A 14448-nucleotide genomic window follows, 5' to 3' on the forward strand; every position below is an offset into this window, starting at 1 on the left:
GAAGCTATGGTGAACTTGAACCTAGTTCAGCCTCAATTGGAATCTTGTGTCCAGTTCTTTTAACAAAGGATATGAAGGTTTAGACGGGATGCTGAAATTATTCACAAGGCTTTTTCCAGGGGTGAGAAACTTGATTTACCTGTATAAATTGGAGAAGCCGAAGTTGTTCTCCTTAGAGAAGGTTGACAGGACACTTGATAAAAGTGTTTAAAATCATGAAGAGTCTGATCAGAGTAGATAGAGAGAAACTGTTCTCATTGACGGAGTAGATGAAAACCAGAAGTCATTAACAAAAGAGGATTGGCAGGAAAACCAAGAAGAACATATGGGGAAAAAAATATGCAGCAAGTAGTCGGGATTTGCAGTGCACTTCATAAGAATGTGGGGGATGGAGATGGTGGTTTTCAAAGGGAATTGGAGAAACACCTGAAAAGACAAGAAATTATAAGAATATGGGAAAAGGGCAGGAGAGTGGAGTAAGTGAATAGCTTTAGTAGAGAATTGTAATGATTGTGCTCTGACGTCCCTCTAATCTTCCAGTTGCTGAACAGACCTCGGGGGTCCGTGTGTGGAAGCATCTGGAGACACCAGAAGTAAATTCATCAACACACAGTGCCAATGGTTTCCTTTTGTACTGCAAGCATTTTATGTTTCTTCAAGTATGATATACTGCATAGAAACAGCTATTCAGGGTGTGAGTTTGCTCGCTGAGCTGGAAGGTTAGTTTTCAGACGTTTCGTCACCATTCTAGGTAACATCATCAGTGAGCCTCTGATGAAGCGCTGGTGTTATGTCCCGCTTTCTATTTATCTGTTTAGGCGCTTCGTCGGAGGCTCACTGATGATGTTACCTAGAATGATGATGAAATGTCTGAAAACTAACCTTCCAACTCAGCGAGCAAACTCACATCCAGAACCTCAACCTGAGCTACAAATCTTCTCAAAACTCGCAAACTGCTATTCAACCCAGTCAGGCCATCACGACATTTACAATAAACTTTGTGTGGCACACCCAGCTCATAATTCTCACCACTTTTTGGGCTAAAAAGTTTATTCTCAATTCTTTGTGGGATTTCTCGATGGCTTCCAATTATGCTCTGCCCAATAAGAGAAAATATTTTCACTGTATCTACTCTAGGAAAACCTAAATCCTCAAATGAAAAAGAACCCATCAGAAATAAGGAAATCTGGAAATCTGAAATGAAAAAAAAACAAGTGCCAGAGAAACGGAGCAAATGTGGCAGTATCTGTGGGGACAGAAATACAGAGTTAATGTTTCTAGTCCACTATGACTCTATCAGAACTTCAGAAAAGTTCATAAGTGTCGTACTGCTTTCGAAACATTTAACTGTCTTTCTCTCCAGTGATGCTGCCCAGACCTGCTGGGTTTCTCAAGCACTTTCGGCTTTTATTTTATTATCCTTTCAAACCCTTCTTGCAATGTCTAGTGAACGTGAACGTCTGGTGTTATCCTTGTAAGTTTTCTGTGTACCTCCTTCAGTGCTGGGTTTGCCCTTCTAAAAGTCCACTTATGGAATACTGTGGTCCGTTTCAAAGAACTACATTTCCCACTGTGCCGCGCAACGTGGCACACTGGGCGCGTGCGCTACCCGTCTCCATGACCCGTTGACATCGTCACCATGGCGCGGAAGGTGTCCGCGTTTACTGACGTGGAGCTAAACCAATCGACATGCCGTAGATTGTGGCTGACAGTCATCTAACCACTCACTGGTAGGGTGGTGGGCGGGTCTTGAGGTGAACAGCCAGTCAGCCGCGTGGAGGTGGGACGGACTTCCGGTGTTGCGTTGCCTGGGTTGATTCCGGAGGCTAGCAACTGTTGCCTTGAGGACGAGCGCCATAGTCACCGTAGTCCTGGCGACTGTTACCCCGTCAAACAACAACTTACGCCACAAAGGTGATTCTTTTTTTCTCTCTTCTCTGATCATCAAAAAACTTCGTACGATAAACAAAAACACTTTTTCCTGACAGGAGATTATAAAATACGGGCCAAAATTTTCAGCCAAAGAGATTAAAAAGATAAAAAAAATTAATATGACGATGCCAAAAGATTTTTCAGGCACAAAATGGCGGTTGTTAGAGTCCAAAGATCACTTTAAACTATTCAATTCCGGGAAGATACAGAGGCTTTATTCTCTTTTTGTAATAGTTATAAAGTAAATCGAACTTTTTATAAAAATTGTGATAATTTTTGTGGTGGTTAGTCATGGTCAGAAGTAGCGTAGGACGTGCCAGAAACAAACCCGAGGTAAAGCATTCCATAATTGTCAGGATGTGAACTTTAAAGATTTATAATTTTTGCGTGGATTTCATTTGTGCTGAAACTAAATATCTGTTGGTTATAGTGTAGTGAGTACAGTTATATTTAGTGAACGGGAAAGGAGGCGAGGTCCGCTTTTTTTTAAGCGCGGAGCAGCCTGAGTAGAGGTGGGGGAGGGGAGATGAGGGGGGGCGGGGCCAGAAATGATTGATGGCTTCCGTAACCAATAGAGAAGCTGATTCGTCACCATAAATGAGCCAATGGGGGCTGAGTTGGTGGGCGGGGTTGTTTAACAGCGCGGGAAGCCGTTGGGCACGAGGCAAAACTATAAATACCTGGCTGTCTCTGGTGTGGGCGTGGCCTATGGTTGCCTTTACTTCCGGGTTTGGGATGGCGATGGCTGTTTTCTATGCTACTGCATGGGGATTGGATTTTTTTAAGGTTCGACTTGTTCCTTCCATCTGACATTCTTGGTCGGTACAATCGAGGCTGAACTGCTGGTCTGCATTCACATAAGTTTGTGGTACTCCCGTCCCTGAATCACAAGTTTGTTATGTTCGAGTATCGACAAGAAATTAAGTATTTTTGGATGCCGAATCCCTTCCTCCACCCACCCCTTCACCCGTCTCGTCCCCGGACTGACCTATCCCCTCCCTACCTCCCCACCTATACTCACCTCTACAGGCTCCATCCCCGCCCCTTTAACTTGTCTGTCTCCTCTCCACCTATCTTCTCTATCCATCTTCGATCTGCCTCCCCTTCTCTCCCTATTTATTTCAGATCCCTCTCCCCATCCCCCATTTCTGATGAAGAGTCTAGGCCCGAAAAGTCAGTTTTTTGTGCTCCTAAGATGCTGCTTTGCCTGCTGTGTTCATTCAGCTGCACACTTTGTTATCAAAGCACAGTTTGCCTGTTTGCATGGATGTAAATGATCCCATAGCACAGTTTCAAAGAAGAGTGGGGGTTTTATCCTTGGTGGCCTGACCAATATCTATTGCTTGATCAGTACAGAAAAAGAACGACTATTTAATTGTTATCATATTGCTGTTTCAGGGAGTTTGATGTGCACAAGCTGGCTGCTGTGTTTTCCAGCTTACAACAGGGTCTCTGCTTCAAAAAGTATTCCAATGGCTGTGAATGCTTAAACTGCAAATAATTCTGTTGGTGTAGTAATTAGTAACCATTATGATCAACCTTACTGAATAAATTAGATCAGGTGTAGGCTGTTCAAGCCTTTCACCCTGCCCCTTCATTGAACAAGCTTGTGACTGATCTGACCACAATCTAACTCATGCCAAACTGATCCCCTGTTTCAATGAGGCCAAATACGAGTCTTTACCTGAGGATTTTGAAATCATACTATGAAGCCAATGACTATTTCAAGGTGTTAGGCAAGCATGCTTTAATGTGGATCAACTTAATTTTAGTTAATGTGGAGATTCCATGAGCCAGAGCTTGGGTGATGGTGAAAGAATTACCAGAGAAATGATCAACACGTGGTTTCTCAAAAAACATGTTTTTGCTACAAATTAATGCCTCAGAAAATAAATTGCACTGAACTTTTAGCAATCACTGACAGCCCTCATCTCGAGTTTGCCTTCCCTTTTGGGCATCATGCAAGAATGTCAAGGCTTAGCTCAACTCCATCTTTTTGCTCTATTACCTTGATTTCCCATGTGGTCAAACACCTGTTTTCTTCTTTGATTACACTCAATGACTAAGCATCCCAGTCCCTTGGAATAAAGAATTAAAAAAGAAACATCTTAGTCCTGAACAGCTGATCTCTTAGTCTAGACCATCCTAAACTGAGATTGTGACCTTAAAATCTCGAGCTCCTAGGGAACAGTGGCTGTTGTGGCAAAGAGACTGATTGTTATCAGCTGTGAGTTCCCCCTTTAAATCCTCATTGGTTTATACTATGCCAGTTATATCCTCATGGACACATGTGTTAGCCCAATTTGTTTTGCAAAAAAGACACTGGAAAAGGAGTGTTTAAGAAGAAAGATGCTGCAGTTGAAAGGCTTCACAGCACATTGGACGTCACCAGCAGCACCCCTCCACCCGACACAAGAATCCCACTCCCCTATAAGCACTTGTACATCCATACCACTCCAGACTTTCACTCTGGGGTCGTGTGGTGCAAAGGAATTTAGAATGGAGTCACACTGGGAAATATTGTCTTATTCTGAGACACTAACGACTGGTTTCCGCTACCCAATCATAGCACAAAACCTGTTAGTATATATTCTTCAAACCCCCCTTCTGAATTTTGTGTTTCAATTAGATCATTTCTCAATCTTCTAAATTCTAAGAAGTGTTTGCTCCCTCTCTTCAGATGATAATCCTCTAATTCCAGAAATCAGCTCAGTCAACCTTTGTTTATGCTCCTTCTAAAAGTTAGCAATTGTAGGAATCTGTTTCCAGTTGGGCTGGAATAAGCAAGTTGCATGTCACCACGTAGAGGGAGCTGGCTGCTCGGAGGTATAAAGACTTACTAGTATGCACTAAAGATACGTGTATTGCCTTAGTAGTGGTGGATAAGGAATTCAGAATGTTTGTGATTTGTCTTTGCTGATCTGGGGGAGGCAATGGCTTAGTCATATTATCACCGGACTGTTAATCCAGAGAACGAGATAATGTTCTGTATCTGGAATTAAGAATCTAATGATAACTGTGAATCCATTGTTGATTGTCAGGAAAATCCCATCTGGTTCACTAATGTCCATTAGTGATGGAAACTGCCATCCTTATCTGGTCTGGCCTACATGTGACTCCAGACCCATAGCTATGTGGTTGACTCTGAACTGCCCTCTGGGTAATTAGGGATGGGCAACGAATGCTGCCTAGCCAGCAACACCCTCATTCCATGAATGAATTTTTTAAAAAAACTGATGAATGGGAAGATGCATAGTACAGTGCCCTCTACAATGATATGTGAAAGTTCAACTACTAGACATGTTAAGCCAAAGTGCAAATCAGTAGATTAGATAGTATGTGTAAAACCTCATAATGCAAGTTACTCCGTGAATTAATACACAATACCTATGATTTATGTCATGAGAAATGTTTTAACAAAACTATGACATTGTGGTCATTGCATAAAAATGAGTATTGCAGCTTTTATTCAGATATCTTACACTGATACAAGTTTGGGGTATTTAATATCTTTTGGTGTTCATACCAATGTAGAAAGACTGCCCAAAACAGTGCATTACTTCCTTCTCCAAGCAGTCATTCTGTACTTAGCACACATCTAGTATGGAGACTACAAAGTTTTTTTTTAAAATCACTATTGATAGAAATAGATACATCATTGTGAGTTAGAAATGTTGAGAAATAAAATGATCTGATACTGCAGTGAACTGGTCACTATTGATGCCATTGACCAATCACTTTCCAATAATGATACAGTTGAACTATATAACAGCATGGACTAGCCAGGTCATCAGGACAAAATGGAACCAGTATCCTCCATCCTTAATCAACCAGTTCCGAAACATTATGGTATAGCTCTGTTGAAGGTGGAACTTGAACCTTGACATTCAGATCTAGAGGTGGAGATGCTACCTCTGTGCCACAAGATCTTCTTCACCAGTTTTGTAATCTCCCCCCTTTTAAGCGTGGTACTCACTTTCCCTCATCCTTAATGTGTCTGTTCAAAATGTTTCAATCTTATTTGGTATCTCCCAGGCCAATCTTCAGTGCTCCCAACTGCTGCATTCACTAAGTTTTGGAAACAGATCTGTTGTTTGGTTTTCATGCTGGCTCAAGTTAGGCAAGGTTCACAGCAGGATTCTGGTTTGCAGCAGATGTATAAGTTCTAAATTCAAACCAATCAGCTGAATTACCTAAGCCGTAACTTTATTTTGGTACAGCGTCCTCGTTGTCCAAGAGTTTGTCAACTTAAATTTCTAAACATCTCTAAACTGTGATATCACAATGAGGCAAGGTGGAGAGGCAGGCCCCGACAACTACTTGAGAGGGTATGAGGACTGCATCAGCACCATGTTAGTAAGCATCACACTCTAGTCAGCAGAAATAACCAAGCTAATTGAGCTACAACTACAACAAGTTAAACTACAACAAGTTAAAGCATAGAAGAAACAGATTCACTATTCGGAAAGTTAGCTGCTATACTGATCTCAATACTGGCTAAGCCTTTGTTGTTGGTGCCCTTCCATCCATAAGAAACAATGGACGTGCAGTAAGCTATTTAGTTGTGGAGTCTTGACTTAGTGTACTTTTGCTGATGGCTGGGAAGTCCAGTCGTTGAAAGGCTGTTTCTACTTTAATTGTACATGAAGATGCTGTGTGAAATTGTGGCCTGTTTACAGTGTGATTGTCTTTTGCCAAGCTGCTGCAGTCACTGGTTGTGGTGGTGCACATTAACACACAGGAGGCATTCCCATTTTTCTGAGGGCTGCTGGCACCCAGGTATAATAGTCAATGTTTAGGGCCATTATGTTAAGCTTACAAGTATCCTTGAAGCGGTGCTTTGGGCATTCAACTCGTCAGCTGGCTCCAATAGCCTCACTATTTGGATATGTTGCTGTCTTTCATTCTGTGGATGTCCCTGATCCACTGAAGCCACCTCAGTTTGATTATTGTCATCTTAATGGGAAGCCGTGCTTTTGACAGGAATACTACATTCGTAATTTTGTTGTGCTGTGATGTATCTATTATGTTTTAAGACTGACCTTTAGGATCAAGCTGATGAATTATAAAGTTTGTGTTCTCAGCACCCTGCTGTTTGGTGGTGAAACATGGACGATTGATAGCCACCCAGAAAAGCAGTTGAATAATTTCCATTTTCACTATCTGCAGCACATTTGGGAATATTTAGGTAGGACAAATTTACAAATGTAGAAGCCCTCTCAATGATGGAGCTGTCAAGTGCATGGCCTAAGTCTTTGAACCCTCTTAAAACTGCTACTGCTAACTCACACAAGCTCCTGTTGTGCACCTGATTCAGATACTCGCAGCGCTACCCTGAACTTCACCTGTGAACGGGCTAGTATTAGAATCTTCCTTCCCGTCCAATTATGGCTAGATTCCCTCTCATCTCTGTCTGTAGTGGCTTCTTCTTGCAGCCTCTCTCCTTGCCTGAACTTAATCCCAACTCCTACCGAGTATGTCTTGGCATTTATTTTTCTCTATGTTCTTACCTTTTATGTAGTAAAACATAAAAATGCAGTAACCCAGTTAAAAAAAGTTAACATGTCCAGACATGGTGGTAAATTAAAGAAGGTAAAGGATTGTAAGCTGGAATGATAAAAGAACGGGAGAAACAAATGTACATAGTCAAGAGCAAGTATATTGGCTATACGGCAAGTGTGAAAGTTGAAGGTAAAAATATGGTAATCAAACAGATCATGAAAGAAACATAGATTGTCACGGAGATCCACAAGTAGTGTCTAATTATTACTATAAGTTTACTTCCAGTAACATGCGATTTTGCTATTTGAGAAAGTGCAGTAATAATCATAACACAGCATTTCATGGTTCATTACAAGCTCCTGTTGTTATGTTTCTAGATCTGCCTACTCTTGTTACTTGCTTGTTTGTGCATTCCCTCCCTGCTGCTAACTTTAGATATTTCTAATCTGGGGAAATAAAACAAGGTAGTACACTGTATCAGTTCATTAAAGTATTGGTTGCTGACTGTGAAACATTTAAACACAAGCTAATCTGATGGCATCAGGCTAGGCTATTTTTTAAAACTCTGTTTAACTGATTTCCAGTTTCCAAAACTGGCTTCACAGTCATGTATTAGTGGAGAATTTTAGCAGTCAAGAATTGCTAAAACATTGTCCGGATTAAGATTTGATTCGAATATGCCATCATTCATTGAGACCTAAACTTTGCTATTATTTTCTGTCATCTACTTCATTGCATTTTGGGCTAGTACCCCCCAAAGGAGACAATGAATTCTATATTAGCATATTTCAAGATAGGACAATTTACAAGACAGTGCTCTAAAATAAGTTCCACATGAAGAGGATGAGTTAACATAATTGTCAAATGTTTCAAAACGGAAGCAAAGTATTCATCCCTCAAGTCTGTTTCAGTATATTTCCGATGTATGAAGCATCCTGATTGAATGCTACTCTCTTTATTGCCAACATATACTACTTTAAGCAGCTGTGTAGTTTTTCTTTTCTTAAATGATATCCTTCCTGCAACTGTAAGATCATTTTTTTAGGGTAATTGGAAAAGTCACAGAAAAATTGAAAGACTTTACTGTGATTATTTTCCTATCAGCTTTTCTTGTCTAATCTCCTAAAAACATTGTTCCCATTGGCAAGCAGATTGGTACCATGTATTTTTTCCCAGATTGATGCACTTGTTCATTTTTCCATTCATATGTAAGCACAGGCAGTAAGAGTTTGGAAATTATCTGTTAGGAAGCATCCAGGAATGATGTTTGTCTTCTAGGCGTTACTTGCAAAGATTCGGCTTTAGAGTCATTGACCATGGCAGCAGCCCTTCGGCCCAACTCATCTGTGCTGACCAGGTTTCCTAAACTGAACCGGCCCTATTTTCCTGTATTTGACCTGTATCCCTCGTAACCTTTCCTTTCCATGTACCTATCCAAATGTCTTTTAAATGTCGTAATTGTACCCGCCTCTACCACATCCTCTGGCAGCTAGTTCTATATACGCACACCATCTGTGTGGAAAAAGTTGCCCCTTGGGTCCCTTTTAAATCTTCTGTCTCTCACCTTAAACCTTAAACCTGGGGTGAGGGTTCTGGAATAAATAGGGATAGAGGGGGAGGCGGACCGAAGATGGAGAGAAAAGAAGATAGGTGGAGAGGAGAGTATAGGTGGGGAGGCAGGGAGGAGATAGGTCAGTCCAGTTGCTCGGTTCACAATAAACAACTGCACCTCCCAGTCGCGAACCATTTCCATTCCCCCTCCCATTATTTAGATGACATGTTCATCATGGGCCTCCTGCAGTGCCACAATGATGCCACCTGAATGTTGCAGGAACAGCAACTCATATTCCGCTTGGGAACCCTGCAGCCCAATGGTATCAATGTGGACTTCACCAGCTTCAAAATCACCCCTTCCCCCACCGCATCCCAAAACCAGCCCAGTTCATCCTCTCCCCCCACTGCACCACACAACCAGCCCAGCTCTTCCCCTCCACCCACTGCATCCCAAAACCAGTCCAACCTGTCTCTGCCTCCCTAACCTGTTCTTCCTCTCACCCATCCCTTCCTCCCACCCCAAGCCGCACCTCCATCTCCTACCTACTAACCTCATCCCACCTCCTTGACCTGTCCATCTTCCCTGGACTGACCTATCCCCTCCCTACCTCCCCACCTATACTCTCCTCTCCACCTATCTTCTTTTCTGTCCATCTTCGGTCCGCCTCCCCCTCTCTCCCTATTTATTCCAGAACCCTCACCCCATCCCCCTCTCTGATGAAGGGTCTAGGCCCGAAACGTCAGCTTTTGTGCTCCTGAGATGCTGCTGGGCCTGCTGTGTTCATCCAGCCTCACATTGACATTAGGCTCCCTGGTCTGTAGTTCCCTGGCTTTTCCTTGCAGCTCTTCTTAACTAATGCACGATATTAGCTATCCTCCAGTTGTCTGGCAACATACCCATGGCTGTTGATGATACGAATATCACTGCTAGGGGCCCCGCAATTTCTTCCTTAGCTTTCCACAATGTCCTGAATTTGATCAGGTCCCAGGGATTTATCTACCTTTATCCATTTTAAGACTTCCAGCACCACCTGTTCTGTAATGTGGACTCTTTTCAAGACATCACTATTTATCTCCCGAGTTCCCTAACTTCTATGTCTTTCTCCATGGTAGTGACCCAAATATTCATCTAGGATCTCACCCAAATCCTGTGGATCCATACATATATAGTCTTGATGATCTTTATGCGGCCCTGTTCTCACTTTAGTAACTCTTTTGCCCATAATATAATTGTAGAATCTCTTTGGATTCTCCTTTACCCTATCTATCAAAGCTGTTTCAAGTCCCCTTTCTGCCCTCCTTATTTCTCTCTTAAAGTGTCCATGTACACCCCCTATGCTCCTCAAGGGATTCACTTAATCCTAGCTGTCTGTATCTGAAACATGCCCCGCCTCCTTTTTCTTGACCAGAGCCTCAATATCTCTTGTCATCCAGTGTTCCCTACTCCTGCTGGCTCTGAACTGTCATCTTCACACTTTTGAAAGTCTCCCACTTGCCAGGCGTCCCTTTATCTGTGAACAAGCAACTTTTGAAAGTTCCTGTTTAATACCATCAAAACTGGTCTTGCCCCATTTTAGAACTTTTAACTTGTGGACCAGGTCTATACTTTTCCATAACAATTTTAAAACAACTAGAATTATGGTCAGTAGTCCCAAAGTGCTCCCCCACTAACATCTCCTTCACTTGTCCTGCCTTATTTCCCAAGAGGAGATCAAGCTTTGCTTGTTTTCTAGTTGGGCCATCCATATGTTGCTTGAAAGTTTTCATTAACAAACTTTGAACAAATTCTTCCCCATCCAAGCTCTTCACACTGGCAGTCCTAGTCCATGTTTAGAAAGTTAAAATCCCCTACTAATGCAACCCTACTATTCTTACAACTGCAATCTCCCCACCTCTTTGGTCCCCAATTTCCCACTGACTGTTGGGGCCCCTAATTAATGGTTCCTCAGGGATATCTTCTCTCTGTGCTACTGTCATATTTTCCCCAGTCAAAAGCACCAATCCTGCTCCTCACTCGCCTTCTTTTCTATCCTTCCTATAGCATTTATACCCTGGAGCGCTTAGTACCTGTCTTGTCCCTCCCTCGGCCATGTTTCTGTAATAGTTATAATATCCCAATTACATGTCCCCATCCATGCCCTGAGTTCATCTGCCTTACCTGTCATTGAAATAAATAATTTAATTCATCAGCCTTACCTTGTTCCCTGCCATGCTCTTGCCTGCCTTGTCTATTTAACTTGCTGTCTTTAACTTTTATACCAGCCTCAACCTTCACTGTTATCTCACTACAGCCCGGGGTCCTAACCTTGCCAAACTAGTTTAAACCCTCCCAAGTAGCTCTAGCAAATCTTCCCACCAAGACATTGGTTCCCCTCCTGTTCAGATGCAACCCACTTCTGCCCCAGAGGAGATCCCAATGATCCAAAAATCTCAATCCCTGCTCCTTGCGCCAGCTCCTCAGCCACCCATTCATCTGCCCTATCCTCCTACTATCACTAGCCATCGCACCAGGAATAGTGATCCAGAGATCATTACCCTTGAGGCTTTTTAACCTCCTGCCTAACTCCCTATATTCACTCTGCAGGACCTCATCCCTTTTTCTACCTAAGTCATTGTGCTAATGTGTACAACAACCTCTGGCTGCTGGCACTGGGTCCTTACACTGTGCTGAGCAATTAACTGTTCTAAATGCAAGTGTCACATCCATGAAAGGAATGGTTTCATACCATTGCATAGATGCCTTTTCACTGCTGTATGCCATGAGGGGACATGTGAGGCTGCACAGTCCTAAAGCTGTTTTTTGGAACATTATCTTCAAATGCAATCTTGTCTCGTCTAACTCGTCATAGATCAAACCTATGTTGGTACTTAAACTTTTACCAAAGTTCCAGCAGAAGCCACAGGATAGTAGCTGTAAATTTGGATCTTAGATACTCTTTACATTGGAAAATAGCTAACGTAATTCCTTTATTCAAAGCAGGAAGCTACAGACCTGTTAGTTTATCGTATGTTTGAGAGAAAATATTAGACTATATTATTAGAGACATTAGAACAAGGTATTTGAATAAGTTCAAGGTAATCAAGCAGAGCCAATGTGGTTTTGTCAGAGGGACATTACGTTTAGCTAATTTATTGGAGCTCTTTAAAGAAATAATCTATGCTGTGGATAAAGGGGAACTAGTGGATGTATTTAGTTTCCGGAAGGCATTTGAAAAAGTGCCAAACCAAAGGCCATTGCAGAAAATGAAAGTCCATGATGTTGAGGGATAATGTATTGGCAAGAATATTTGGCGGCACGGTGGCTCAGTGGTTAGCACTGCAGCCTCACAGCGCCAGGGACCCAGGTTCGAATCCAGCCTCGGGTAACTGTCTGTGTGGAGTTTGCACATTCTCCCCGTGTCTGCGTGGATTTCCTCCGGGTACTCCGGTTTCCTCCCACAGTCCAAAAAATGTGCAGGCTAGTTGGATTGGCCATGCTAAATTGCCTGTAGTGCTCAGGGGTGTGTGTGGGTTATAGGGGGATGGGTCTAGGTGGGATGCTGCAAGGGGCGGTGTGGACTTGTTGGGCCGAAGGGTCTGTTTCCACACTGTAGGCAATCTAATCTAATCTAAAAGATTGGCTTGCTAATATGAAGCAGCGAGTAGGAATAAGTGGGTCTTTTTCAGGTTGGCTGGATGTCACGAGTGGTGAGCCACACAGTTCAGTGCTGGGGCTTCAACTCTTCACAATTTATATAAGTGATTTGGATGGGGGATGTGGTGGTGGGAATCAAATGTATGATAGCTAAATTTGCTGATGACACAAAGATAGCAGAGTGAATTGTGAAGAAGACTTAAGCAGCCTATAAATGGAAAAAGATCAGTTAAATGAGTGGGCAAAGACTTGACAAATAGAATACCACAGAAAAAATGTGAAATTATCTATTTTACGACAAAGAATGAAAAGAAGCGGATTGTCTAAATGGTCAGAGGTTACAGAGCTCTGAGCTGCAGAGAAATCTGGGTGTCTTAGGTGTATGAATCACAGAAGGTTAGTATGCAGGTACATCAAAAAGTCAGGAAAGCTAATACAATATTATGGTTTATCCTGAGGGGAATTGGATGCATGAGATATACTTCAGGTATATAGGACATTGGTAAGAATACTGTATACAGTACTGGTTACTGTCCTTACAGAAGGATGGTAATGCATTTGAAGCAGTTCTGAGTAGGTGCACTAGACTAATATTTAGAATAAGCAGATTGCCTCATGTGGAATTGCTCGATCAGCAAGGCCTGTATCGTCTAGAGTTTACAAGAGTCAGACATGACTTAATATAAACATATATGGCCCTGTGGGCACTTGACTGGATGGATGATGAAAGGATGTCTCCTCTTGAGGAAGAATCTAGAACTAGGGATCATAGTTTAAAAATAGAGGGGGGAACCAGAAGCAATTAAAACAGAGATGACAAAACATTTTTCACTTAAAGGATTTAAAGTCTTTGGAATTCCTCTCCTCAAAAGGCTGTGAATGCACAATCTTTAAAAATTTTTAGGCCGAGACAGAGAGATTCTTAATTACCAAGGGGATAAAAGATTATCAGGAATGTAGAGTTGTGGTTAAAATAAGATAAGCCTTACTTTATTGAATGGCAGGGCAGGTTTAAAGGGGCAAGTGGCTTACTCTTGTTCATCGTTGGTATGATCGCATGCCCTGACACAAGACTACTAAAATACAAGAAAAGCTTGCATTTATGTTGTACTTTTCATGACCACCTTATATCCTAAAGTCCTCCGACACTTCCGCCATCTACAATCCGACCCCACCACCCAAGACGTTTTTCCATCCCCACCCCTGTCTGCTTTCCGGAGAGACCACTCTCTCCGTGACTGCCTTGTTCGTTCCACACTGCCCTGCAACCCCACCACACCCGGCACCTTCCCCTGCAACCGCCGGAAATGCTACACTTGCCCCCACACCACCTCCCTCACCCCTATCCCAGGCCCCAAGATGACTTTCCACATTAAGCAGAGGTTCACCTGCACATTTGCCAATGTGGTATACTGCATCCACTGTACCCGGTGTGGCTTCCTCTACATTGGACAAACCAAGCGGAGGCTTGGGGACCACTTAGCAGAACACCTCCGCTCGGTTCGCAATAAACAACTGAACCTCCCAGTCGCAAACCATTTCCACTCCCCCTCCCATTCTTTAGATGACATGTCCATCATGGGCCTCCTGCAGTGCCAAAATGATGCCATCCGAAGGTTGCAGGAACAGCAACTCATATTCCACTTGGGAACCCTGCAGCCCAATGGTATCAATGTGGACTTCACCAGCTTCAAAATCACCCCTTCCCCCACCGCATCCCAAAACCAGCCCAGTTCGTCCCCTCCCCCCACTGCACCACACAACCAGCCCAGCTCTTCCCCTCCACCCACTGCATCCCAAAACCAGTCCAGCCTGTCTCTGCCTCC

The 14448-nt window shown here is 42.9% G+C and overlaps 1 protein-coding gene across 3 annotated transcripts in view; it reads left to right on the forward strand.

Moving 5' to 3' along the window:
- The first annotated feature begins 1834 nt into the window (after positions 1 to 1834).
- The window catches only part of rfx1a (regulatory factor X, 1a (influences HLA class II expression)), a 143013-nt gene continuing 130399 nt past the window's right edge, over positions 1835 to 14448 (forward strand). For 2 of the 3 annotated variants that reach the window (XM_059639820.1, XM_059639821.1), the window contains exon 1: positions 2674 to 2718. In XM_059639820.1, the coding sequence (XP_059495803.1) occupies positions 2687 to 2718 (32 nt within the window). In that variant the 5' untranslated portion in view covers positions 2674 to 2686. Of the gene's footprint in view, positions 1915 to 2673; positions 2719 to 14448 lie in introns of those variants that run through there. The other variant, XM_048521819.2, reaches the window with a different exon arrangement.

The sequence above is a fragment of the Stegostoma tigrinum genome, chromosome 35, assembly GCF_030684315.1.
Source record: "Stegostoma tigrinum isolate sSteTig4 chromosome 35, sSteTig4.hap1, whole genome shotgun sequence".
Taxonomy (NCBI): Eukaryota; Metazoa; Chordata; class Chondrichthyes; order Orectolobiformes; family Stegostomatidae; genus Stegostoma; species Stegostoma tigrinum.